Source organism: Rhinoraja longicauda, chromosome 8 (assembly GCF_053455715.1).
Source record: "Rhinoraja longicauda isolate Sanriku21f chromosome 8, sRhiLon1.1, whole genome shotgun sequence".
Lineage (NCBI taxonomy): Eukaryota > Metazoa > Chordata > Chondrichthyes > Rajiformes > Arhynchobatidae > Rhinoraja > Rhinoraja longicauda.
The window spans coordinates 71387625-71413334 of NC_135960.1; the positions used below are offsets into that span (position 1 = coordinate 71387625).

A 25710-nucleotide genomic window follows, 5' to 3' on the forward strand; every position below is an offset into this window, starting at 1 on the left:
AAACCAACACAAGACAAAACAAAGAAACATCCATCACAATGAGTCTCCTCCATGTCTTTTCTCTTCCCCATGCCGTCTTCTCCGTCTAATTAAGCCTTTCTGAGTTCTATTCTGCAATTAAGACCTCGAGTTGCTGTTAATCAAGTCTCAGTGCAAAACCTCATCATCTGAGCATATTAAAATGTGCCAAAGTCACACTAGACCGGTGAGCTTTGGCTGCCTCCTGGTGTACAAGCACCAGTTTAATAAATTGCCCCTTACTTCATAAAACTAACTCCGCGTGACCTTTCCATTTTGTTCCTTCAAGAGGTTCAAGTTCCCTAGCGTTAATATAACCAATGATCTTTTAGGTTAGTTTAGAGATACAGGCCCTTCGGCCCACCGGATCCACGCCGACCAGCGATCCCCGCACATTAACACTATCCTGCACACACTAGGGACAATGTTTACATTTTACCCAGTCAATTAACCTACATACCTGTACGTCTTTGGAGTGTGGGAGGAAACTGAAGATCTCGGGGAAAACCCACGCAGGTCACGGGGAGAACGTACAAACTCCGTACAGACAGCGGCCGTAGTCGGGATGGAACCCAGGACTCCGGCGCTGCATTCGCTGTAAGGCAGCAACTCTGCCGCTGCGCCACCGTGCCGCCCTTATTTTATAAGCGAACGCAGTCGTAATCCAACCACATTGATGTGGCAGCTGAGTAGAACACCATGTCTCCACTTCCTGAGGACGCTGAGGAAATTTGGCATGTCTCCAGTGACACTTAATAACTTCTACAGATGCAACACAGAAAGCGTTTTGTCAGGTTGCATCAGAGATTGGTTTAGGAATAGCTCTGCCTAAGAGCGCCGGAAATTGCAGAGAGTTGCAGATGTAGCCCAGTCTATCACACGAACCCAACTTCCAAACATTGACCACATCCATACTTCACGCTGCCTTGGAAAAGCCGCCAACATAATCAAAGACCTATCTGACCCGGGTAATCCCTTCTTCCCCCCGCTCCTGTCCAAGCAGAAGGTACAGAAGTTTGAAAGCCTGCACCACCAGACTCAGGAACAGCTCTTCCCCTCTGTTACCAGGCTTCTTTTCGTGTTCTTGTTCTATGCCTGTATGAAACTTTGCGAGTCTTCAAGGTACAACAGAAGTCTTTATTACAGTAACTCAATGCTGGCAGCAAGACAACTAAAATGGCTGCAACCACACAATCTGACTGCACACTCAACACTGTGTACAGCCCTGATAACTGTGTACAAAACATCTCCCTTTGTCCTGTGCAGCGCCAACTGCTGCACGGGAGGAGCAACGGGTCCTCCCACCCCACACAGCCCATCAAACATCACACTTCTGAATGGTCTTTCCATAAGCTCGTGTACTGTCCAATTCACCTCTACCCCACTGAGTCCATTGGACTCAATCTATGGAACTGATGCACGATAACGCACTAAAATGCTGAGAACTATACTCTGCACCTCTGTATATTCCCCTTTGCTCTATCTATTGTACTTGAGTTTGAACTGATTATATCTACGTATAGTAAATCTCTTCTGTTGGGATAGCATGCGAAACAAAGCTTTTCACTGTGCCTCGGTACATGTGACAATTGAGACCTCAGCTTAAACCTAAACGTTTGATCCAGGGAAAAAACTGTTCCACTGTATCCCGTCTGTCCTTATAATTCAACCCTCCATTCCCAGCTACATCTTTGTGAATCTTTTCTGCACTCACATCGTTCCTACAGTAGGGTGACCAGAACTACACACAATATTTAAGGTGCCATCTCATTAACATCCAATAGACCTGATGTGGCATGATGTCTCAATTCTTTTAATCAATGCCCCATCTGATAAAGGCAAGCATGCCACACATGCCTTATTCACCACCTTGTTCATAAGTTTACAAATGATAGGAGCAGAATTAGGCCATTCAACTCATTCAATCATTCAATCATGGCTGATCTATCTCTCCCACTCAACCCCATTCTCCTGCCTTCTCCCCATAAACCCTGACACCCGTACTAATCAATAATCTATCTATCTGTGCCTTAAAAATATCCATTGACGGCCTCCACAGCCTTCTGTAGCAATGAATTCCTCAGATTCATGATCTGACTAAAGAAATCCCTCCTCATTTCCTTCCTAAAGCAATGTCAATTTAATCTGAGGCTATGACCTCTGGTCCTAGACTCTCCCACTAATGGAAACATCCTCTCCACATCCACTCTATCCAAGCCTTTCACTATTCTGTACGTTTCAATGAGGTCCCCCCCTCATTCTTCTAAACTCCAGCGAGTACAGGCCCAGTGCCAACAAACGCTCATCATATGTTAACCCACTCATTCCTGGGATCATTCTCGTAAGCCTTCTCTGGACCCTCTCCAGAGCCAGCACATCCTTCCACAGATATGGGGCCCAAAATTAGTCACAATACTCCAAATGCGGTCTGGCCAGCATCTTATAAAGCCTCTGCATTACATCCCTATTTTTGTAATTCTAGTCCTCTTGAAATAAATGGCAGCATTTATTACCTATTTACCTGTGTTGCCACTTTCCGAGAACTACATACTTTACCCCGAGATCACCTTGACCCACAAACAGTCCACAAAGTCCTGCAATTTACTGTATAAGTCCTGCCCTGGTCTTAACTTCCCAAAATACATTGCTTTGCACGTGACTGAGTTAAATTCCATCTGCCATTGCTTTGGCCACTTTCCAGGTTGATCGAGATCCTGTTATAACATCAGACACCATTTTTTTACTGTCCATGACACAATCAATTTTGATATCATCTGCAAGCATACTAACCATGCCACCTGCATTCATCCAAATAGTTAACATATATGAGAGACAATCAGGGACACAGCACTGATCCTTCTGATGCACCACTGAGCGGCAGGGTGGCGCAACGGTAGAGTTGCTGCCTTACAGCGAATGCAGCACTGGAGACCCGGGTTCGATCCCGACTACGGGTGCTGTCTGTTTGTACTTTCTCCCCGTGACCTGCGTGGGTTTTCTCTGAGATCTTCGGTTTCCTCCCACACTCCAAAGACGTGCAGGTGTGTAGGTTAATTGGCTTGGAAAATGTAAAAATTGTCCCTAGTGGGTGTAGGATGGTGTCAATGTGCGGGGATCGCTGGTCGGCGCGGACCCGGTGGGCCGAAAGGGCCTGTTTCCGCGCTGTATCTCTAAACTAAACTAAACTAAACTAAACTGAACAGGTCCCAGGCCTCCAATTTAAAAAGCAAGTTCAATTATGAGAAGAGACTGGAGAGGATAAATCTGTTTTCCCTGGAGGAGAGGAGATTAAGAGGGAAGGTATATAAATTTATGAAGGGTATTGTTAGGGTAGACTTTTCCTCATGTACGAGGTAAATAAAACACAGAGACATGGGTTTAGGGTAATGGGGAAGAGTGTTTGAGGGACACTGAGGGGAGCCATCATTACCCAGAGCGATAAGTACCTGAAATGCAATTCTAGAGAGAATGCCTGAACCTGGTTCACTGGCAACGTTTGAAAACTGCCTTGATGAGCAGGTAATCACTTAGGCCTAGAAGGCTATCGACCAGGAGCTAATCGATAAGATTCATTCGGAAGGGCATCCACTGGTCAGTGTGGATTAGTTGGACTCAATGTCCTGTTTCCATGCTGTACGATTCTATCATCCATAAGCTGAAGCCACACTCAGGAAGGAGATGAGGAGGAATTTCTTTAGTCAGAGGGTGGTGAATCTATGGAGGCCAAGTCATTGTAAGGTTCTTGCAGGACACAATAGCCACACATTTTTTAAAGCTCTGCTCTATCTAATGCACTTATTTTTTCCTTTTGTTTTTTACTAGTTTATCCTTTTTGTGAATGAAGATAAATGTCTGGAAATTTTTGAATAGATTTTTTTTTTTTCATCTGTGGAAATCAGTATTTACCGATGATAAATGTTTGTCGTTTCGAAGTGGTTTGACGTCTAGGTGGTACTGATGTGGTGTGAGAAGCATTACTTTTGCTCTGAAGTTATGGAAATAAACAAAGCAACATTTAAACCGTACAAACTATTCAATTTGGGAAAGTAATTTTATTACCTCATGCACTCAAACCTGTTTGGGGGATGTGGTCAGGATGTTTTTTTTCCACGCAAGGGCAGTGGACATCTGGAACATGGAATTCTCTCCCTCCAAAAATTGGGCGATGATGGGGGATAATTAAAAATCTCGAAACGAAAGTTGATTAGCAAGAGAAAAAAGACTTGGAACTTTCACTTCCACTGCTCGATTTTGAGGACTGAGTCCCGCTAAAACGTCATCACAAAATTGCCTACTTGGACATTGCTGGCACCATTGGGGCCAAGTGGTAGAGTTGTTGCCTTACACTGCTTACAGTGCCAGAGACCTGACTACAATTGCTGTCTGTACGGAGTTTGTCCGTTCTCCCTGTAACTCCCTGCAATGACTGTTCTACCTGAGAACACTGAAGAAGTCTGGTCTACCCCAACAGCTGCTGACGACCTTCTACCGCTGCACCATAGAGAGCATCCTAGCACATGGCATCACTGTGTGGTACCTCAGCTGCACGGAGGCAGAGAGGAAAGCTCTTCAGCGGGTAGTCCATAGAGCTCAGAGGACCATCGGAACACAGCTACCAGCCTTGGAGGGCATCTACAACACACGATGCCTCAGAAAAGCCACCAGCATCCACAAAGACTCCTCACACCCCTGCAACAGTCTGTTCGAACTTCTACCATCGGGCAGACGATACAAGGCCTTCTACGCCCGCACCTCCAGACTCAGGAACAGCTTCATCCCCAGGGCCATAGCTGCTATGAACCGGTCCTGCTGAGCCGGATGGTCATATCGCACAGTGAACCGGCACAGACCTACTTGCACTTTATTCTGTTTTAAAACTGTTCCAATTTGTTTCATTGGGTTGTTTAAATTAATACTGACTAGCTAATTAATTTATTGCATCGAATGGGAGGCGCATTCCCAATCTCGTTGTATCCCTGTACAATGACAATAAAGATATATTGTATTGTATTGTATTGTAACTGCATGGGTTTTTTTCCAAGATCTACAGTTTCCTCCCACACTCCAAAGACGTACAGGTTTGTAGGTCAATTGGCTTTGTATAAGTATAAATTGTCCCTAGTGTGTGTAGGACAGTGTTAATGTGCGGTGATCGCTGGTCGGTGCGGACACGGTGGCTTGTTTCCACGCTGTATCTCTAAGCTAAACTCTAAACTAAATTGCTCCTGTACTCTTTGTTTCTTAAATTGTTCTTTCTATCATTTCTCAACTGTGATTGAAGGTTTTGCACCAGAAAATTAACATTGCATCTCTCTATCTAATGGCTGCTTGTCCTGCTGAGTGCTTTCTGATTTTTGCATTTCAAGTTCTTTTGTAGGTATTTTAAGAATTATAACAGTGCACCTGGTGCCTCTTGGACAGAATCACTGCGTTACCTGCTTTTCCGATCTCTTGTGTTTTTACAGATGGATCTTGCTCTCCGGAGTGGGATGGGTTAACATGTTGGCCAAATGGGATCCCAGGAAGTTTGACTATGGTCCCCTGCCCAAGCTATGTTTACGACTTTAATCACGACGGTACTGTGTTTTAATATGTTACTTGTTTTTGCTTACGAATTATTGTTCACTTCGTAAATGTGAATGACAAAAAGCTAGTCAATCAGAAGGGACCGTAGGTTCACGAGATTAATCCCCGGGATGGCGGGACTGTCACATGAGGAAAGATTGGAAAGACTGGGCTTGTATTCACTGGAGTTTAGAAGGATGAGAGGGGATCTTAGAGAAACGTATAAAATTATAAAAGGACTGGACAAGCTAGATGCAGGAAAAATGTTCCCAATGTTGGGGGAGTCCAGAACCAGGGGCCACAGTCTAAGAATAAAGGGGAGGCCATTTAAAACTGAGATGAGAAAAAACTTTTTCACCCAGAGAGTTGTGAATTTGTGGAATTCTCTGCCACAGAGGGCAGTGGAGGCCAATTCACTGGATGAATTCATTAAAAGAGTTAGATGGAGCTCTAGGGGCTAGCGGAATCAAGGGATATGGGGAGAAGGCAGGCACGGTTTACTGATTGTGGATGATCAGCCTTGATCACAATGAATGGCGGTGCTGGCTCAAAGGGCCAAATGGCCTCCTCCTGCATCTATTTTCTATGTTTGTATGTAAGGTATATTTTCCCACTTGGGTTGCAGGGTTTGCCTATCGACAGTGTGAGGAAGATGGGAAGTGGAAGCTTGTGGAAAGTCTGAATCGAACATGGGTTAATTACACAGAGTGCTTTGTGCAGCCTCACAACACTGACAGACAGGTACAATGAAACTCTTCCTTATCCATGTTGTTGTAGTGCCTACACTGTATTGATGTTGGGAATTAACATTGAAACAATGCCTCATTTTACAATGTATTTATAATGCTGTTTTCATTTTAACACATGACTAACAAAAATAAATAATTGCACATTATAAAACTTCTACCAGGCAACATTTTAATATATTCTTATTCAACAGGAATTCTTTGATCGGCTGTCAGTGATGTACACTATCGGATATGCTGTTTCACTCTGCGCACTGACCGTAGCCATTATGATCATGGGATATTTCAAGTATGTACAAAAGATGAGAATCCTCGCCACCCATCCTGACTTTGATTTTCGGAAAGAATGTTGCATTGTGAATATTATTATTTAGCCAGGCTAGCACAGAGTGTTACACAAAGGGGCCAGCAATGAATAGATGGACAATGATGTAGGAGTCCCTGAGCTGGGAAGGGCATTGTGTGAAAGCTCTTTAGGATTGTACTAGACCAAGTGGACCCGCTGGGCCCAAACCTCTCCTGCATTGGTGCAGCACCCTCTCCTCCCCCCTCCCCTTCCCCTCTCCCCCACCTCCCCCCAACTCCCTCCCCTCTCACCCCTCCCGCTCCCCTCCTCCCCCACCCTCCGCCTCCCCTCCCCTACCCCTCCACTCCCCCTCCACCCCCCCGACACCCCCCCTCCCCCTCCCCTCCACCTCCCCTTCCCCCTTCCCCTCCCTCCTTCCCCTCCCCCCTACTCCATCCCCCTCAACCTCCCTTATTCTCCCTCCTCCCCCCCTCCCTCCTTCCCTCCTCCTTCCAACCTCCCCTCCCCCTCCCTCTCTCGGAGATAGATTTAAACTTTAAAATGTGAATAACTTTAAATATATAATCCCGATTTCAATGAAACTTCTTCCTTTAGCACCAAAGGGACGACGGTGAGTAAGGTGGGCCTAAACATTGTCGTGCTATCGTGTACCGTTTTGGATGTAGTTCAGGAACAAACAAACAAACAAACGAGAGTTTTAGTATATAGATTGGAGTCTTGGCCTCTCCTGTGCGGCTGAAAGGTTCCCTCTGGAAAATCATGCTGAACCCAACCCCTTGACAGTTGTTCTGATGGTGAATAAATCTGAAGTATGGAATCTTTCAATTTAACATACAGAAGTGTGTGTGTGTGTGTGTGTGTGTGGGGTGGGGGGGTTTGAGGGGGCATCTGGCCCGTCGTGTTAATGTTACCCAAACGAGAACAACTTACTTAATTCCTCGTCCCAGTTCCCAGTGTGTAGTGAACCATGCAGCGAGTTCCAGACCTCCACTGGAACTTTGCATGGATTTATTTCCTCAGCTGACCTTTGATTCATCCACCAGCTATTTTACATCTGCATCCGCTAATTACTGACTTCACTGCTGGGGGAAGTAAGACATTCCTTTGGTAATTTTCTGTGCCAGAATTAATGTGGATTTAACTAATCTCCCTCTCTTCATAACTAAAGTTCTGCAACTTGGAAATCTTAATAAACCTCTTTTCCAATTGTAACCTACATTGTATCGCTTTACACCCACTTGCTATAATTCTTTCATTCTTACATTTCATTGAAAACGCACTCTAACTCAGTCCATAATTAAACCTTTGGAATATACACTGTCCAGTCATTACTGAATACCAGAAAACATTATTATTATTATTATTATTATTATTATTATTATTATTATTATTATTATTATTATTATTATTATTATTATTATTATTATTATTATTATTATTATTATTATTATTATTATTATTATTATTATTATTATTATTATTATTATTATTATTATTATTACTGCTATTGTTAAATGCTATTGTTAACAATAGGAAAAGGAGTAGAATTAGGCCATTCAGCCCATCAAGTGTACACCCTTCAATCATGGCTGATCTATCTCTCCCTCCTAACCCCATTCTCCTGCCTTCTCTCCATAACCCTTGACACCTGTCAGAGGTTGTTATTATTATCATATCATATCATATATATATACAGCCGGAAACAGGCCTTTTCGGCCAACCAAGTCCGTGCCGCCCAGCGATCCCCGTACATTAACACTATCCTACACCCACTAGGGACAATTTTTACATTTACCCAGCCAATTAACCTACATACCTATTATTATTATTATTATTATTATTATTATTATTATTATTATTATTATTATTATTATTATTATTATTATTATTATTATTATTATTATTATTATTATTATTATTATTATTATTATTAATCATTAATCCATTGTCAATATTAATTAATTAATTTATTATTATTATTGATTATTGAATATTAATTATTAATATTATTACTGTTATTATTTATTGTTAATATTATTAATTATTAATACTACTACCATTAATTATTATTATTATTATTATTATTATTATTATTATTATTATTATTATTATTATTATTATTATTATTATTATTATTATTATTATTATTATTATTATTATTATTATTATTATTATTATTATTATTATTATTATTATTATTATTATTATTATTATTATCCTGAAGATTAAGACTGCTCTAATTAATCAGTTTCTCAAAAAAAGTGATTAATGATTAATCACCGTTGCTTTATCATGCTTAATCAATTAAAGTGTTTTGATTTCTAAACTCTCTAAAGCTAGTACGAGAATAGGGTGTATAATTTTTTGTAAATAAATGTTTGGTAACTTATCAGCCAGTTTATCCAATAAAGCTAAGCAAAAACGTAAACATAGTCAGTCAGTTAAATGCATTCAGAAAATTTCGAGCAGCAAAATGTCGAAGTAACTGAATTGGTTTTCAAGGCAAGAAGTCAGATGTTTGGCACAACTTAGCTGTGAGCAAACATGACCGGAGTTTAGTGACGTGCAAGAATTATGAAACAACTTTCAAAGATCAGCCATTCTTGTTGTCATTGAAATATCATCTGGAACACAAACATGCCTTCAAATTTGACCCCGTGTCTTCAAACAAGTCAGTTGGCATTCCATCCTGCACAGGTTAGGGAACAATCCTTTCGCATTTCAAGAAGAAATCAACAGAAATACCTGAGTTTCTTACTGCATGTTTGACAGTTTTCGACACAATTCTGTTTGCAACTTTGGCCAAAAGTAACAACATCAAAAATGGCTGGAAAGCACAAGGTCTGAAAATCCCAAGTACTGTATGAGAGAGAGAATTCGTGATATGGTCATGAAGTTTGGAACAAAATTCCAGGAAGAAATGAAGTAGGAACTGAAGGAAATACTGGAATATGGGGACAGCTTTCCACTCACTTTCACGTGAGGAGTGTTTCACAACTCCTCAGGTACCTGGATGATCCAATGGATTACGACTCTGCCTGGAACTCCTGACTAGTGCTTCCACCGACAAATAATCTGGTCGTTGTGAGAGACGTCTACATGCAGCTGTTCTCAAACTAAGACGATTAATTAGTTTAGTTTAGTTTAGAGATACAACGTGGAAACAGGCCCTTTCGGCCCACCAGGTACGCGCCGACCAGCGATCCCCGCACATTAACACTATCCTACACCCACTAGGGACAATGTTTACATTTACCAAGCCAATTAACCTACAAAGCTGTACGTGGGAGGAAACCGAAGATCTCGGAGAAAACCCACGCAGGTCACGGGGAGAACGTACAAACTCCGTACAGTCGGCACCCATAGTTGGGATCAAACCCGGGTCTCCGGCGCTGCATTCGCTGTAAGGCAGCAACTCTACCGCTGTGCCACCGTGACGCCCTGAATGATTTGGTGACAGTGGTGAAGAAGATAATGATCAAGTGTTGATCCCACTGTGGAGTTAAGCAAATCAGAAGAACTCGGTGCCATTCACTCCAGAAAAATTGTCAAGAGGCTGAAGCCAATGGAGTCATTTTCAAACCCGCAAGATACTAGGAAGACATTTTTGCCACCTCCACCACATTTTCCCATCTCCCCTTTCTGCTTTCCACAGAGACTGTTCCCTCTGCAACTCCCTGGTTAACTCGTCCCTTCCCACCCAAACAATCCTATCCCCAGGTATTTTTCCCTGCAAATGCAGGAGATGCAACACCTGTCCCTTTACCTCCCCCCTCGACTATGCAAGGACCCCAACAGTCTTTTCAGGTGAGGCAGAGGTTTACCTCCTCCAACCTTACCTACTGTATCCACTGTTTTGGGTGTAGATATCTATCTATCGGTGGGACCAAGTGCAGACTGGGTGATCGTTTCGCTGAACACCTTCGATTAGTCTGCCTGGGCCTACACGATCTTCCAGTTGCCAAACCCTTCCCATTCCTATACTGACCTTTCTGTCCTGGGCCTCCTCCACTGCCAGAGTGAGGCCTAATGCAAATTGGAGGCACAGCACCTCATATTTTGCTTGGGCAGCTTACAACCCAGCAATATGACTATTGATTTCTCCAACTTCAAGTAACACTTGCATTCCCTCTCTCTCTGTCCCTTCCCCACCCTATTCGGCCTACTAGTTTCACTGTCATCTGCTTAGTTTCACTGTTTGTATCCACTCATCATTACCTTTTCCACAGCCAACAATGGACCATTGTGGGCTCCATCGTTGTTGGCTTTGATCTGTTCTTGTCATACCTTCCATTCATTTGTTCTTTGTCCCTTTTCATATCTCTAGTTTCCCTCTCCCCTGACTCTCAGTGTGGGGAAGAGTCTCTTCCCGAAACTGCACCTAATCCTTTTCTCCAGAGATGCTGCTGGCTCCAGCTTTTTGTGTCTACTTTCGGTGTAAACCAGCGTCTGCAGTTCCTTCCTAGACCTTTAGAAGATAATGAAGCAAGAATTGGCTGTCCTGGAAAGCACGTCAAAATGCCCAAGCATACTTGAAAAAGTGGACAGAGCGATCATGACAATTCTACCCAGCTCAATTGAATCTGAAAGATGTTTGAGTATTGCTGGCCTCTCTGTCACAAATTTGTGTACATTACTATGTGAAGTCCATTGTAGTTTATGCGTTCTTACCTGATGACAGTCTAATGTGGGTTTGCATTTGTGAAATAATGGTAAATTTGCCAAGAAAAAATGAGTTTTAGTTTGAAAATCACAAAATTCAGATTGGTTAATCAGAAAGCAACTCTACTGAAGATATTTAATAGAAAACATATTGGAGAATATGGAAAACCAAGGAACTGCAGATGCTGGTTTACAACAAAAAAAAAACCCCAAAGTGATGGAGTAACAAACCAGCTGTCACCGAGAAATTTCTAGCAGGTAATTTTTTCCGTGATGCGCCGAGATCCGCTACGATTCATTGAAGACTCCTCAGGATCATGCCCGCGACAACCCGGCAAACGTTCGTGAAATTTATTTCACGACGCGCCGAGATCCACTAGGATTCATTGAAGACTCCTCACGATCATGCCCGCGACAACCCGGCAAACGTTCAGCGACAGCCTAGTCACCGGCAGTCGCCTTAAAATCGCCTAAGTGGGACAGGCCCTTTTCAGCGCTTACAGCGCTAGAGACCCGGGTTCAATCCCAACTACGAGTGCAGTCTGTACGGAGTTTGTACGTTCTCCCCATGACCGCGTGGGTTTTCTCGGAGATCTTCGGTTTCCTCCCACACTCCAAAGACGTACAGGTTTGTATGGCTTTGTATAAATGTATAATGTTCCCGAGTGTGTGTTAAGGCCCTGTCCTACTTAGGTGATTTTAAGGCGACTGCCGGTGGTTAGGCTGTCGCTGAACGTTTGCCGGGGTGTCGCGGGCGGGCATGATCGTGAGGAGTCTTCAATGAATCCTAGCGGATCTCGGCGCGTCGTGAAATAAATTTCCTGATAGAAATTTCTCGGTGACAGCTGGCTTGTCGCCAGGTATCGTAGCTTATTGCGGGCGCTGTCTGTCGCATGCTGTCCCCAGGTTTGCTAGGTTGTCGCAGATGCATTTAGAAGCACTTAATATTAAATTAAGAAAAGGCATTTGAAAATACCAGAAGATAGTTTTATTTAACCAATTTATTTACAGTCAGGGCATTAGACAGGTAGATTGGAGGCGACAGTTTGACGGTCAGGTAAGCGTGGGAATTTCGCGATGTTTCCGAAGACGGTGTAATCTCTTAGCCAGGTGCTAGTTTCACAAAAAAAGTAACTTGTGTCGACCTGACTCGGCATTGTCGTGGTCATTGTCGTGGTCATTGTCGTAGGGTAAAAGAAAATTTTGGCGATCTGCTACGACTTTGACAGTCGCCGGCAGTCGCCTAAAAAATCGCCTAAGTGGGACAGGCCCTTTAATATGTGGGGATCGCTGGTCGGTGCGGACTCAGTGGGCTGAAGGGTGCTGTGTTTCGAAACTAAACTAAACCAAAGGATCAAATTCACTCCTATCATACACAACAGTTTCTCAATTTACAGGCGCAATTGTTCCCTGAAAGTATGTATTGAACAAAATGTCTTTACTTTGAAAAAATACATTTAATTTCCTTAATTTGAAAAAAAAATGAACTTGGCAAAATACATTATGTATATTTCCGAATGTGGCATGCTTTTTACATCAGCCAAGATTAGCTTTTGTTAATGCAAGACACTTACCACAAAGAATGTTGTAGTGAACCTGTAGTGAACAAAGAATGTTGTAGTGAAAGAATGTTGTAGTGAACACTGGTGGTGTTGTAAAAATCCATAAATGAAATATTTATAAATCAACAGATTATACTGAAATTATACTGGGTCTGGAGACAAATTTCACCAAACCCGTCTACTATATTGCACGTTATTAAGGTCTTAACCTTTCAAATGTGTTAAATTAGCTTCACCGTAGTTGTATCCTTCAATATTGTCCTTGTATGACGTGTCTAAATGTTTGACAAAAACCTATAAGAAAAAGGAGATTCTGAGATTCTGAGACTCCATAGAGCTTATAGAAATAGCTGAAATTCAGCATTACAGAAATTCAGCATTACAGAGCTTATAAAAATAGCTGAAATTCAGCATTACAGATATGAAGATAACCCTACAAATGTAGGTTAAAGCTAATGGGAAAGATAAAAGGCCTGGGTACTGTTTTATCAAGTGAAGAGGAGGGTGGGAGGTGACCTGATAATTATTTTAAAAAATCATGTCAATTGATAGAATAGGTGCAGAAAAAAATATTTCCGCAAGGCTCGGTGCTGGGGCCGCAACTGTTTACCATATATATTAATGATTTGGATGATGGAATTAGAAGTAACACTAGCAAGTTTGCAGATGACACAAAGCTAGGTGGCAGTGTAAACTGCAAAGAGGATGTTAGGAGGTTGCAGGGTGACTTGAACAGGTTGAGTGAGTGGGCAGATGCATGGCAAATGCAGTATAATGTAGATAAATGTGAGGTTACCCACTTTGGCGGCAAAAACAAGGAGGCAGATTATTATCTCAATCGTGTCAGATTAGGTAAAGGGGTAGTGCAACGAGACATGGGTGTCCTTGTACACCAGTCACTGAAAGTAAGCGTGCAGGTACAGCAGGCAGTGAAGAAAGCTAATGGCATGTTGGCCTTCATAACGAGAGGATTTGAGTATAGGAGCAAAGGGGTCCTTCTGCAGTTGTATAGGGCCCTGGTGAGACCACATCTGGAGTACTGTGTGCAGTTTTGGTTTCCTAATTTGAGGAAGGACATCCTTGCTATTTACGGAGTGCAGCGTAGGTTCATGAGATTGATCCCTGGGATGGCGGGACTGACATATGAGGAACGATTGAAAAGACTAGGCTTGTATTCACTGGAGTTTAGAAGGATGAGTGGGGATCTTATAGAAACATATAAAATTATAAAAGGGCTGGACAAGCTAGATGCAGGAAAAATGTTCCCAATGTTAGGCGAGTCCAGAACCAGGGGCCACAGTCTTGGAATAAAGGGAAGACCATTTAAAACTGAGGTGAGAAGAAACTTTTTCACCCAGAGAGTTGTGAATTTGTGGAATTCTCTGCCACAGAGGGCAGTGGAGGCCGAATCACTGGATGGATTTAAGAGAGAGTTAGATAGAGCTCATGGGGCTAGTGGAATCAAGGGATATGGGGAGAAGGCAGGCACGGGTTACTGATTGTGAATGATGAGCCATGATCACAATGAATGGCGGTGCTGGCTCGAAGGGCCGAATGGCCTCCCCTTACACTAATGTTTTATGTTTTTATGATGCCAAGTTATACAAATCTACTCTGCCTGCACGTGATCTATATCCCACCATTCCCTGCATATCCATGTTTCTATCGAAAAGACTCTTAAATGCCACAATCATATCTGCCTCCATCACCACACCTGGCAACACTTTCCTACCACCTGCCATTCTCTGTATAAATCATATGCCCCAAACATCTCAATAGACAATAGACAATACGTGCAGGAGGAGGCCATTTGGCCCTTCGAGCCAGCACCGCCATTCATACCCCCTGACTCCGCTATCCTTAAGAGCTCTATCTAGCTCTCTCTTGAATGCATTCAGAGAATTGGCCTCCACTGCCTTCTGAGGCATTGAATTCCACAGATTCACAACTCACAGATTTTCGTCATCTCAGTTCTAAATGGCCTACCCCTTATTCTTAAACTGTGGCCCCTTGTTCTGGACTCCCCCAACATTGGGAACATGTTTCCTGCCTCTAACGTATACAACCCCTTAATAATCTTATACGTTTCGATAAAATCTCCTCTCATCCTTCTAAATTCCAGTGTGTACAAGCCTAGCCGCTCCAGTCTTTCAACATATGACAGTCCCGCCATTCCAGGAATTAACCTAGTAAACCTACGCTGCATGCCCTCAATAGCAAGAATATATTTCCTCAAATTTGGAGACCAAAACTGCACACAGTACTCCAGGTGCGGTCTCACTAGGGCCCTGTACAACTGCAGAAGGACCTCTTTGCTCCTATACTCAACTCCTCTTGTTATGAAGGCCAACATTCCATTGACTTTCTTCACTGCCTGCTGTACCTGCATCTCCTTACAACATTGCCCCTCTCACCTTAAAACTATGCCTTCTTGTCTTTTACATTTCCACCTTTGGAAATAGATTCAGACTGTCTACCCCATCTATACCTCTCATGATTTTATACACTTCTATCAGGTCTCCCCTCTTTGACATTGCTTAGAAGATAATTCACGTTTGTCCAACCTCTCCTGAGAGATAATACCCTGTAATCCAGGCAACATTTTGGGGAAATCTCCCCAAAGCCTCCACATTCTTCCTGTAATGGAGCAATCAGAATTGACTTGATATTCCAAATATGGTCTAACCAAAGTCCTGCAACTTTGCAACATGACTTCCTGACTCTTGCACTCACTACCCCAACCTATAACGGCAAACATGCCACATGCCTTCTTCACAACTCTTCCTTCTTGTGATGCAATTGTAGGGGAGCTATGGACTTAGAGCCCAAGACCCCTCTATACGTAGAACACAGAAACATAGAAAAATAGGTGCAGGAGTAGGCCATTCGGCCCTTCGAGCCAGCACCGCCATTCATCATGATCATGGCTGATCAGCTAAAATCAGTATCCCGTTCTGGCTTTTTCCCCATATCCTTTGATTCCTTTAACCCGAAGAGCTAAATCTAACTCGATCTTGAAAACATCCAGTGAATTGGCATCCACTGCCTTCTGTGGCAGAGGATTCCACAGATTCTCAACTCTCTGGGTGAAAAAGTTTTTTCCTCACCTCAGTCCCAAATCGCCCACCCCTTATTCTTAAACTGTGACCCCTGGTTCTGGAGTTGAATGAATGAATACGTTTATTGGCCAAGTATGTGCAGATACAAGGAATGTGCCTTGGTGCTCCGCTCACAAATGACAACACAAAACATACAGTTAACAATTAAGAATAAAGCATAAACACATCAAAACAATAAGGATACACCATTACGGTCTAAACATGTGGGTGAAAATAAACCAGAGCAAAAAGGAGACTACAGACTTTGGTTGTTGAATAGAACTATCACTCGTGGAAAAAAGCTGTTTTTATGTCTGGCTGTGGCTGCTTTGACAGTCCGGAGTCGCCTTCCAGAGGGAAGTGCTTTGAAGAGTTTGTGGCCAGGGTGAGAGGGGTCAGAGATGATCTTGCCCGCTCGCTTCCTGGCCCTTGCAGTGTACAGTTCGTCAATGGGGGGAAGGTTGCAGCCAACAACCTTCTCAGCTGTGCGAACAATCGTTGCAGCCTCCGGATGTCGTGCTTGGTGGTTGAGCCAAACCAGCCCATGATGGAGAAGGTGAGGACAGACTCAATGATCGCAGTATAGAATTGAACCATCATTGCCTGTGGCAGATTGTGTTTCCTCAGTTGCCGCAGGAAGTACATCCTCTGTTGGGCCTTTTTGACTGTGGAGTCGATGGTGGACCCCCATTTAAGGTCCCTGGAGATGATGGTCCCAAGGAACTTAAATGATTCCACAGATGTGACTATGGTGTTGTTGATGATGAGTGGGGGGAGGGAAGGATGAACTCTCCTAAAGTCTACTATCAGTTCCACTGTCTTGAGAGCATTGAGCTCCAGGTTGTTGCGATGGCACCAGGACGTCAGCTGTGTCACTTCCCATCTGTAGGCAGATTCCTCCCCATCCTGGATCAGTCCAATCAGGGTTGTGTCATCTGCAAACTTGAGGAGCTTGACAGAGGAGTCTGTGGAGGTGCAGTCGTTGGTGTAGAGAGAGTAAAGGAGAGGGGAGAGTACGCAGCCTTGCGGTGCTCCTATGCTGAGGGTCTGCGGGTCCGAGATGTGCTTTCCCAGCTTCACATGCTGCTTCCTGTCCGTCAGGAAGTTGATGATCCACTGACAGAGGGGTTCAGGCACAGTCAGCTGGGAGAGTTTGGAGTGTAGTAGCTCTGGCACAATGGTGTTAAAAGCAGAGCTAAAGTCCTCAAACAGAATCCTGGCATAGGTCCCCTTGTGGTCTAGGTGCTGGAGGATGAAGTGCAGGCCTTGGTTGACTGCGTCATCCACCGATCTATTGGCCCTGTATGCAAACTGCAGGGGGTCCAGCAGGGGGTTTGTGATGTTTTTCAGCTGGGCCAGCACAAGTCTTTCAAAGATCTTCATGACTACAGAGGTCAGTGCGACAGGCCTGTCGTCATTAAGACCAGTGATCCTTGTCTTTTTGGGTACAGGGACAATAGTGGAGACCCTGAAGCAGGCAGGGACAGTGCAGGTTTGCAGGGACTGGTTGAAAATGTCTGTGTAGATCGGTGTCAGTTGTTTGCCACAGAGCTCGAGGGTTGAGGGGGAAACATTGTCCGGTCCTGGAGATTTCCGGCTTTTCTGTTTTCTGAATAGCCTCTCCACCTCCGCAATTTCTATTGTTAAACTGGTGAGGATGTGCACATTGGTCCAATGCACACATTGAGAGTCTTGCCATCAACTGTATACTTTCTTCTTACATTTGATATCCCAAAGTGCACCTCACACTTGCTTGGATTAAACTCCATCGGCCATTTTTTTGTCCCATTTCTGGAGCTGCTCTATATCCCACTGTATACTTTGACAACCCTACCTTACCGCCCACATTTCCACCACTTTTGGTATCATCGGCAAACTTACCGACAAACCCATCTATGTTTTTGTCATTATATATCACAAACAACAGAGGTCGCTGCACTGATCCCTTAGGAACTCAGTTTACCACAAAGCTCCAGCCAAAATAGCAAACAAGCAGATCTGACTCCAAACGACCAAATCTCCATGGATCCTATGTATATTGTTCTGCTGGATAACATGAGGGACTTTATAAAATGCCTTACTAAAATCCAACATCCACTGCCCTACCCTCAATAATCACCTTTGCAACCTCCTCAAAAAGCTCAATGCAAGTTAGTAAAACATGCCTTGCCATGGACAAAGCATTCTCTTCCAAATGGGAGTAGATCCTATTCTTTCCATTTTTATAAATTCCTGGATCATCTCCACTTCCCTTCATAAACAAAGGGTCAACATTGACCAGTCTCCAGTCTTCTGGAACCTTGCCTGTGACTCAAGAAGATACAAAGATCTTTGTCATGGGTGCTTTGATCTCTTTTTTGCCTCTCTTAAATACTTGGGATAGTCCCCATCCCAATAGTCAATAGTCAATAGTCAATTTATTTGTCACATACACATAAATGTGCAGTGAAATGAAAAATTACCCGCAGTTCAACAATAAGACCAATAAAAATAAGCAATAAAAATGCAATAACACATACAATCATGAACCAACACCAAACAAAAGAAACATCCATCACAGTGAGTCTCCTCCAGTCCCTCCTCACTATGATGGAAGGCCAGAATGTCTTTTTCTCTTCCCCTGCCGTCTTCTCCCGCGGTCAGGCTGTTGGAGTTGCCTCGTTGGGGCGGTCGGGGCTCCCGACATTGGAGCGCCGCGCCGGACGGTGAAAGGTCTGCGGCGGGCCGACCCAAGCCCCGCGATTCGGGGCGGGCGAAGACGCTGTTGCAGCCGCTGCCGGAGCTCCCGATGTCGGCCCCCACCCAGGGGCCTGCGGGCTTCCGACGTCCAGGCGGCCCGCGCCGAAGCCTCCGGAGACGAGTCACGGCCGCTCCCGCAGCATCCGAAGGCAGCCAGCGCCGCAGGTGGTCCCAGCCGGAGCCCGCCAGCTCCAGGTGCATGGCCGATGGTAGGCCGCAGCGGGAACGGAGACACGACACAGAAAACAAAGGTCGCATCTCCATACGAGAGAGACAATGTTACAGTTCCCCCCCCCCCACATAACACACAACCGCAAACACTACATCATATTTAAACTACAATTAAGACAAAAACAACAAAAAACACACAAGACAACAGACTGCAGGCAAGTCGCAGCTGCCAGGGCAGCGCTGGCTCCTCCTCCTTGGCATTTATCCTCTTTACTGCTCTTCAACAGCCCCAAAAGCATCTCCCTCTTGGTTGTGATCCAAGATTCCCTCCCTTTGCCATTCTTACCCGTCCCCCTAACTGGAACAAGCCAGTCCTGCACTCTAATCGCTCTCACATGTATGACGTGGACTTACCCAATAACAACTGCTCCGAATGTGCTCTCCCAAGCTCCTGCTTAATAATGCTGTGATTTGCCCTATCCCGATTTAGTAGCTACTCTCAAGGTCCAGGCATATTTTTTATGACTATCTTAAACTGAAGGAGTTGTGATCACTATTCCCAAAATACTCTCGCACTGACGCACCGGTCACTTGGCCAGGTTAGTTTGTCAGTGCAAGGTCCAGTGTGGTACCTCCTCAAGTTGAACTATCCACTAGCTCTTTTAGGAAACTCTCCTGAATACACCTACCAATTCTGCCCCATTAGATAATAGACAATAGACAATAGGTGCAGGAGGAGGCCATTCGGCCTTTCGAGCCAGAACCACCATTCAATGTGATCATGGCTGATCATTCTCAATCAGTGCCCCGTTCCTGCCTTCTCCCCATACCCCCTGACTCTGCTATCCTTAAGAGCTCTATCTAGCTCTCTCTTGAATGCATTCAGAGAATTGGCCTCCACTGCCTTCTGAGGCAGAGAATTCCACAGATTTACATTAAACTCCATCTGCCGTAGATCAGCAAAGTCTTGTGCTTAGTTCCAGTCTATAACGTTGCCCAAAACGCCAACTCTATTGCTTTTACATCTTTTCATAATCCGTTCCTCTATCTCCCACTGGCTTTTGGATGGCCTATAGTGCAATCCCATTGGAGTGATTCCATCATTTTTTATTTTTGAGCTCAACCCATACTCTCTGTGGATGGACCCCTCGGGATGGCCTCTTTGACATTCCCCCTAATTGCTAAAGCAACTCCCCCACCTCTTTTACCTTCCTCTGTATATCAGTTGTGCCCCTCTTGCAACCGGGTCTCCGTTATGGCCACAACATCACAGTTCCAAGCAATGATCCAGGCTCCAAGTCATCTACATAACCCATGATACAGCTTGTGTTGAAATAAATATAATGGTTCAATGGTATTTAATTGTCAGGTGTCCCCTGCATGTGCCGGGGTACAGTGGAATTCATTTTTTGCAGACAATTCAGTAAAATCTTATTATAAACTTGACCAAGTGGACCCGTTGGGCCCAAACCTCTCCTGCATTGGTGCAGCACCCTCTCCTTCCCCAATCCGCCCTCCCCTCCCCCCCACCACTCCCTCCCCCCTCCCCTCCCCCCCTCCCCCCATCCTCCCTCCCCCTCTCTTCCCCTCCCCTCCCTCCCTCCCCTCCCTCCCTCCCTCCCTCCCTCCCTCCCTCCCTCCCTCCCTCCCTCCCTCCCTCCCTCCCTCCCTCCCTCCCTCCCTCCCTCCCTCCCTCCCTCCCTCCCTCCCTCCCTCCCTCCCTCCCTCCCTCCCTCCCTCCCTCCCTCCCTCCCTCCCTCCCTCCCTCCCTCCCTCCCTCCCTCCCTCCCTCCCTCCCTCCCTCCCTCCCTCCCTCCCTCCCTCCCTCCGTCCCTCCCTGCCTCCCTCCCTCCCTCCCTCCCTCCCTCCCTCCCCCTCTCCTTCCTTCCTCCCTCCCCCCCTCCTTCCCTCCATCCCTCCCCCTCTCCCTCCCTCCCCCTCTCCCCCCTCTCTCACTCCTTCCCCCCTTCCTCCCCTCCTCCCTCCCTCCCTCCCTCCCCCTCTCCTTCCAGATACAGATAAAGTTTAGAGATACAGCGCAGAAACAGCCCCTTCGGCCCACCGGGTCCGCACCGACTCGCGACCCCCCACATTAACACTATCCTACACACACTAGGGATTTTTGTACATTTACCAAACCAATTAACTACGGATGCAGTCTGTACGGAGATTGTACACTCTCCCTGTGACCTGCGTGGGTTTTCTCTGAGATCTTCAGACTGAAGAAGGGTCTCGACCCGAAACGTCACCCATTCCTTCTCTCCTGAGATGCTGCCTGACCTGCTGAGTTACTCCGGCATTTTGTAAAGCATTGTGATCGTGCATCACTTTGATAGTTTGATTATTCAAATTGAACTCTATTGATTGAAGGTGCCTGACATGAATTATTTTTCCCCAAACAGAAGACTCCATTGCACCAGGAATTATATCCACGTCCACTTGTTCATCTCCTTCATGCTCAGAGCTATCAGCATTTTCATCAAAGACCATGTTGTCTATTCTTATCTTGGAAAACAATATGACCCTTCTTCAACGGATGACCTGAAAGCCGTCACTACCACACCAGTAACAGACAAGTCTTCTTATGTAAGTACACATCCATCTGTTCAGATGAAAGATTTAACTGTTAACAAGTCTTTTGCAACAAGCTTTTAGCAACAAGACTGACTTGTTCCTGTCAATGTAATCAATGAGATCATGATTGCTTTTGGACCTTAACCTATTCACCCACCTTTGCCCCATATTTCTTTTTGAAATCAAAGGCAACATTTGCAGATTTCAGAAACCGGAAATGAAAAAAGAAACGTTTGGAAATCCTCTGCAGATTCGAATGAAGGTTCATGGCCTTGAAACATTGACTCTGTTACTAAATCCTCAGATGCTGAGTGACCTGCCCAGAGTTTCAGACACAAGAGACTACAGATGCTAGAATCTAGAGCAAATAATAACCTGCTGGAAGAGCTCAGCGGGGTCAGGCAGAATCTGTGGAGAAAGAAGCAATGTATTCATGCAGGTCCCAGCACAAAACATCAACCATACTCATCTCAGTGTTTTCATATTCCCCATGTTTCATTTGATTAACAAGAATCTTTTAATTTTCAGAATTAATGTTAATATTTGACCCAACAGGTCAAATTAAATTTGAGTAGAGGTCATAGCCTCAGAATTAAAGGACGTTCCTTTAGGAAGGAGATGAGGAGGAATTTCTTTTGTCAGAGGGTGGTGAATCTGTGTAATTCTTTGCCACACAAGGCTGTGGCGGCCAAGTCAATGGATATTTTTAAAGTAGAGATGGATAGATTCGTGATTAGTACGGGTGTCAAGGGTTATGGGGAGAAGGCAGGAGAATGGGGTTAGGAGGGGGAGATAGATCAGCCATGATTGATGGGCCGAATGGCCTAATTCATTTCCGATCACCTATGACCTTATGTCCTTTTGATCTTATTAAGTTAGTTAATTTTTTTGTCACATGTACCGAGGCACAGTGAAAAGTTTTTGTTGCGTGCTAACCAGTCAGCAGAAAGACAATACATGATTACAATCGATCCACATACAATGTACAGATACATGAGATAATTTCAGAATAATTGGAGGAAACCATGAATCAATTTCGTCTTCATATAACCTAACGGAATTAGAGTGCCAGTTTTTGATTACCTCAGCTCACTCATTTCACATTGCTAAATCAGGTCAGTCTGAGAAGGGTCTTGACCCGAAACATCACCCATTTCTTCTCTCCAAAGATGCTGCCTGTCCCGCTGAGTTACTCCAGCATTTTGTGTCTACCTTCGAGTGTTAAAGATCAGAAGACTTGACATGATTCCATTGAATATACCAAAACCTCCCATCATACCGCTACATTTATCTCGGGAAGATCAATCGATCATTATGGTCCAAGGTAGAGATTTTTAAATTAAACCTCCACATACTCAACCTGATTTAATTGTCGAAATGTATTTCTCTGCAGACTCTTGAAAGACTCATATCAAAGTCAGGAAGGTCTGTGTTATAATTATCCAGGAGTTTTGAGTATTCTGACTTCAAAAAAAGGTTCAAAGGTTCAGGTATTTTATTGTCACATGTACCAATTAAGGTGCAGTGAAACTCGATTCACCATACAGCCATACTAAAAAAAAGCAACAAGATACACTACTACATAAAAGTTAACATAAACATCCACCACAGCAGATTCCCCACATTCCTCACTGTGATGGAAGGCAATAAAGTCCAATCTTCTTTACTCTTTATTCTCCCACGTTCGGGGCAGTCGAACCATCTGCAGTCGAGGTGATCGGAGCCCCCGCGTCAGGGCGATCGAAGCCCCCAGATTGGGGGCGGTCGGAGCTCCTGCGGTTTGCAGCTGCCAAAGTCAGTCCCTAACCAAGGGACCACGAGCTCCATGATGTTAAAGCCCGCAGGCTCCCGCGGTTGGAGCTCCAAGGTCGAGCCTCGACAGCGATCGCTAGCTCCACGATGTTAAGTTCTGCAGGCTCCTGCGGTTCGAGCTCCCCGAAGTCGGTCTCCAGCAGAGGCCGCCAGCTCCACGATGGTCGTGTTCACTTGCTGCCTAATATATCCCACCCCTTGTAACAAGATAACCAATGATATTCACTTCGCCTGTCAGTGGTCAGAATGTTTTGGCTGATCGGTGTATCACTTGGGTTTCCGCCTCCACATGCTTTGTCGAGGTGGGTTTTGTGATGAGGTTGTCTGATCATGTCACCTGGTTTGTTCCTCTTGGGGCACTTGTGATGGTGTTGGATGGATAGGAGTGGGAGAGGATGTATGTCTCACGTGTACCCAGACGTATGGGAAGTGGCTGGTCACTCTGTTCACTGAATAATTGTATTTAATTGACATGACATCATCCCGCTTTGCCAGAATATGTGACAGAGTGTTAATAGTCAATAGTCGTTTATTTGTTACATACACATAAATGTGTAGTAAAATGAAACATTACCCGCAGTTCAACAATAAGACCAATAAGAATAATCAATAAAAATGCAATAACACATACAATCACAACTAACACCAAACAAAAAGAAACATCCATCACAGTGAGCCTCCTCCAGTCCCTCCTCACTGTGATGGAAGGCCAAAATGTCTTTTTCTCTTCCCTGCCGTCTTGTCCCGCGGTCAGGCTGTTGGATTTGCCACGTCGGGGCGGTCGGGGCTCCCGATATTGAAGCCGCCGCTGGGCGGTGAAAGGTCAACGGCCTATTTCAGGCCGCGCCGGACGGTGAAAGGTCCGTGGCGGGCCGACCCAAGCCCCGCGATTCGGGGCGGGCGAACACGCTGCCTCTGCCGTTGCCGGAGCTCCCGATGTCGGCCCCCACCCAGGGGTCTGCGGGCTTCCGACGTCCACGTGGCCCGCGCCGGAGCCTCCGGAGACGAGTCGCAGCCGCGCCCGCAACATCCGCAGGCAGCCAGCGCCGCAGGTGGTGAGTCCGCGCCGTGGGCTCTGCGAACCAGAGCCCCAGGTGTTCCCAGGTGAATGGCCGGTGGTAGGCCGCAACGGGAACGGAGACACGACACAGAACAAAGGTCACGTCTCCGTTCTGGAGAGAGAATGTTACAGTTCCCGTTCCCTCCCACCCCCCCCCCCCCCCCAAAACATAACATACAACACTACATCATATTAACACTACAATTCAGACAAAAACAACAAAAAACACAAAAGACAGACGGACTGCAGGCAAGCCGCAGCTGCGACGGCAGCGCTGGCTCCTCCTCGGAGTAGGTGGGCTCGCCGCCTCACGGCTCCAGTGAGCCAGGTTCGATACCGTTGCTGTCTGTGTGGAGTTTGCCCGTTCTTCCTGTGTCCATGTGGAGTTTCCCCCGGGTGCTTCAGTTTTCTCTCACATCCCAAGGGCGTGCCGGTTGGCGGGTTGAATGGCCGCTATAAATTGCCCCCGATGTGCAGGTGGGTGCTGGAATCTGGGTGAAGTTGGTGCCAATGTGTGGCCGATAAAATGGACGGTTGATGGGCAGGAGGGGTTGTTTCCATGCTGGGTGACTGTGACTCCACCACAGAGTGGGGGCAAGAGCATCTGCAGGAAGATAGGTACCTGGATGGTAATGTTTGAGCATTGTCTCTGCCCTGTATTGTGTTCGCTAAGCTTTGCCTTGCCATTAGAAACATAGAACATTTGTGTAACTTGGCATCATAGAAACATAGAAAATAAGTGCAGGAGGCCATTCGGCCCTTCGAGCCAGCACCGCCATTCATTGTGATCATGGCTCATCATTCACAATCAGTAACCCGTGCCTGCCTTCTCCCCATATCCCTTGATTCCGCTAGCCCCTAGAGCTCTATCTAACTCTCTCTTAAATCCATCCAGTGATTTGGCCTCCACTGCCCACTGTGGCAGAGAATTCCACAAATTCACAACTCTCTGGGTGAAAAAGTTTCTTCTCACCTCAGTTTTAAATGGTCTTCCCTTTATTCCAAGACTGTGGCCCCTGGTTCTGGACTCGCCCAACATTGGGAACATTTTTCCTGCATCTAGCTTGTCCAGCCCTTTCATAATTTTATATGTTTCTATAAGATCCCCACTCATCCTTCTAAACTCCAGTGAATACATGCCTAGTCTTTTCAATCTTTCCTCATATGTCAGTCCCACCATCCCAGGGATCAATCTCATGAACGTACGCTGCACTGCCCCAATTACAAGGATGTCCTTCCTCAAATTAGGAGACCAAAACTGTACACAATACTCCAGATGTGGTCCTACCAGGGCCCTGTACAACTGCAGAATAACTTCTTTACTCCTATACTGAAATACATTGATGTATGCTTCACCACTCTTCCTCCTCTGTCCCACCTTTCCGCAGCTCACACC

General features: G+C 45.2%; 1 protein-coding gene across 2 annotated transcripts in view; it reads left to right on the forward strand.

The window, feature by feature from the left end:
- The window catches only part of LOC144596347 (parathyroid hormone 2 receptor-like), an 86756-nt gene that overhangs the window by 19190 nt on the left and 41856 nt on the right, over positions 1-25710 (forward strand). For both annotated transcript variants that reach the window (XM_078404595.1, XM_078404596.1), the window contains 4 exons: positions 5484-5594; positions 6209-6324; positions 6524-6618; positions 21271-21454. In XM_078404595.1, coding sequence (XP_078260721.1) covers positions 5484-5594; positions 6209-6324; positions 6524-6618; positions 21271-21454 — 506 coding nt within the window. The remainder of the gene's footprint in view (positions 1-5483; positions 5595-6208; positions 6325-6523; positions 6619-21270; positions 21455-25710) is intronic.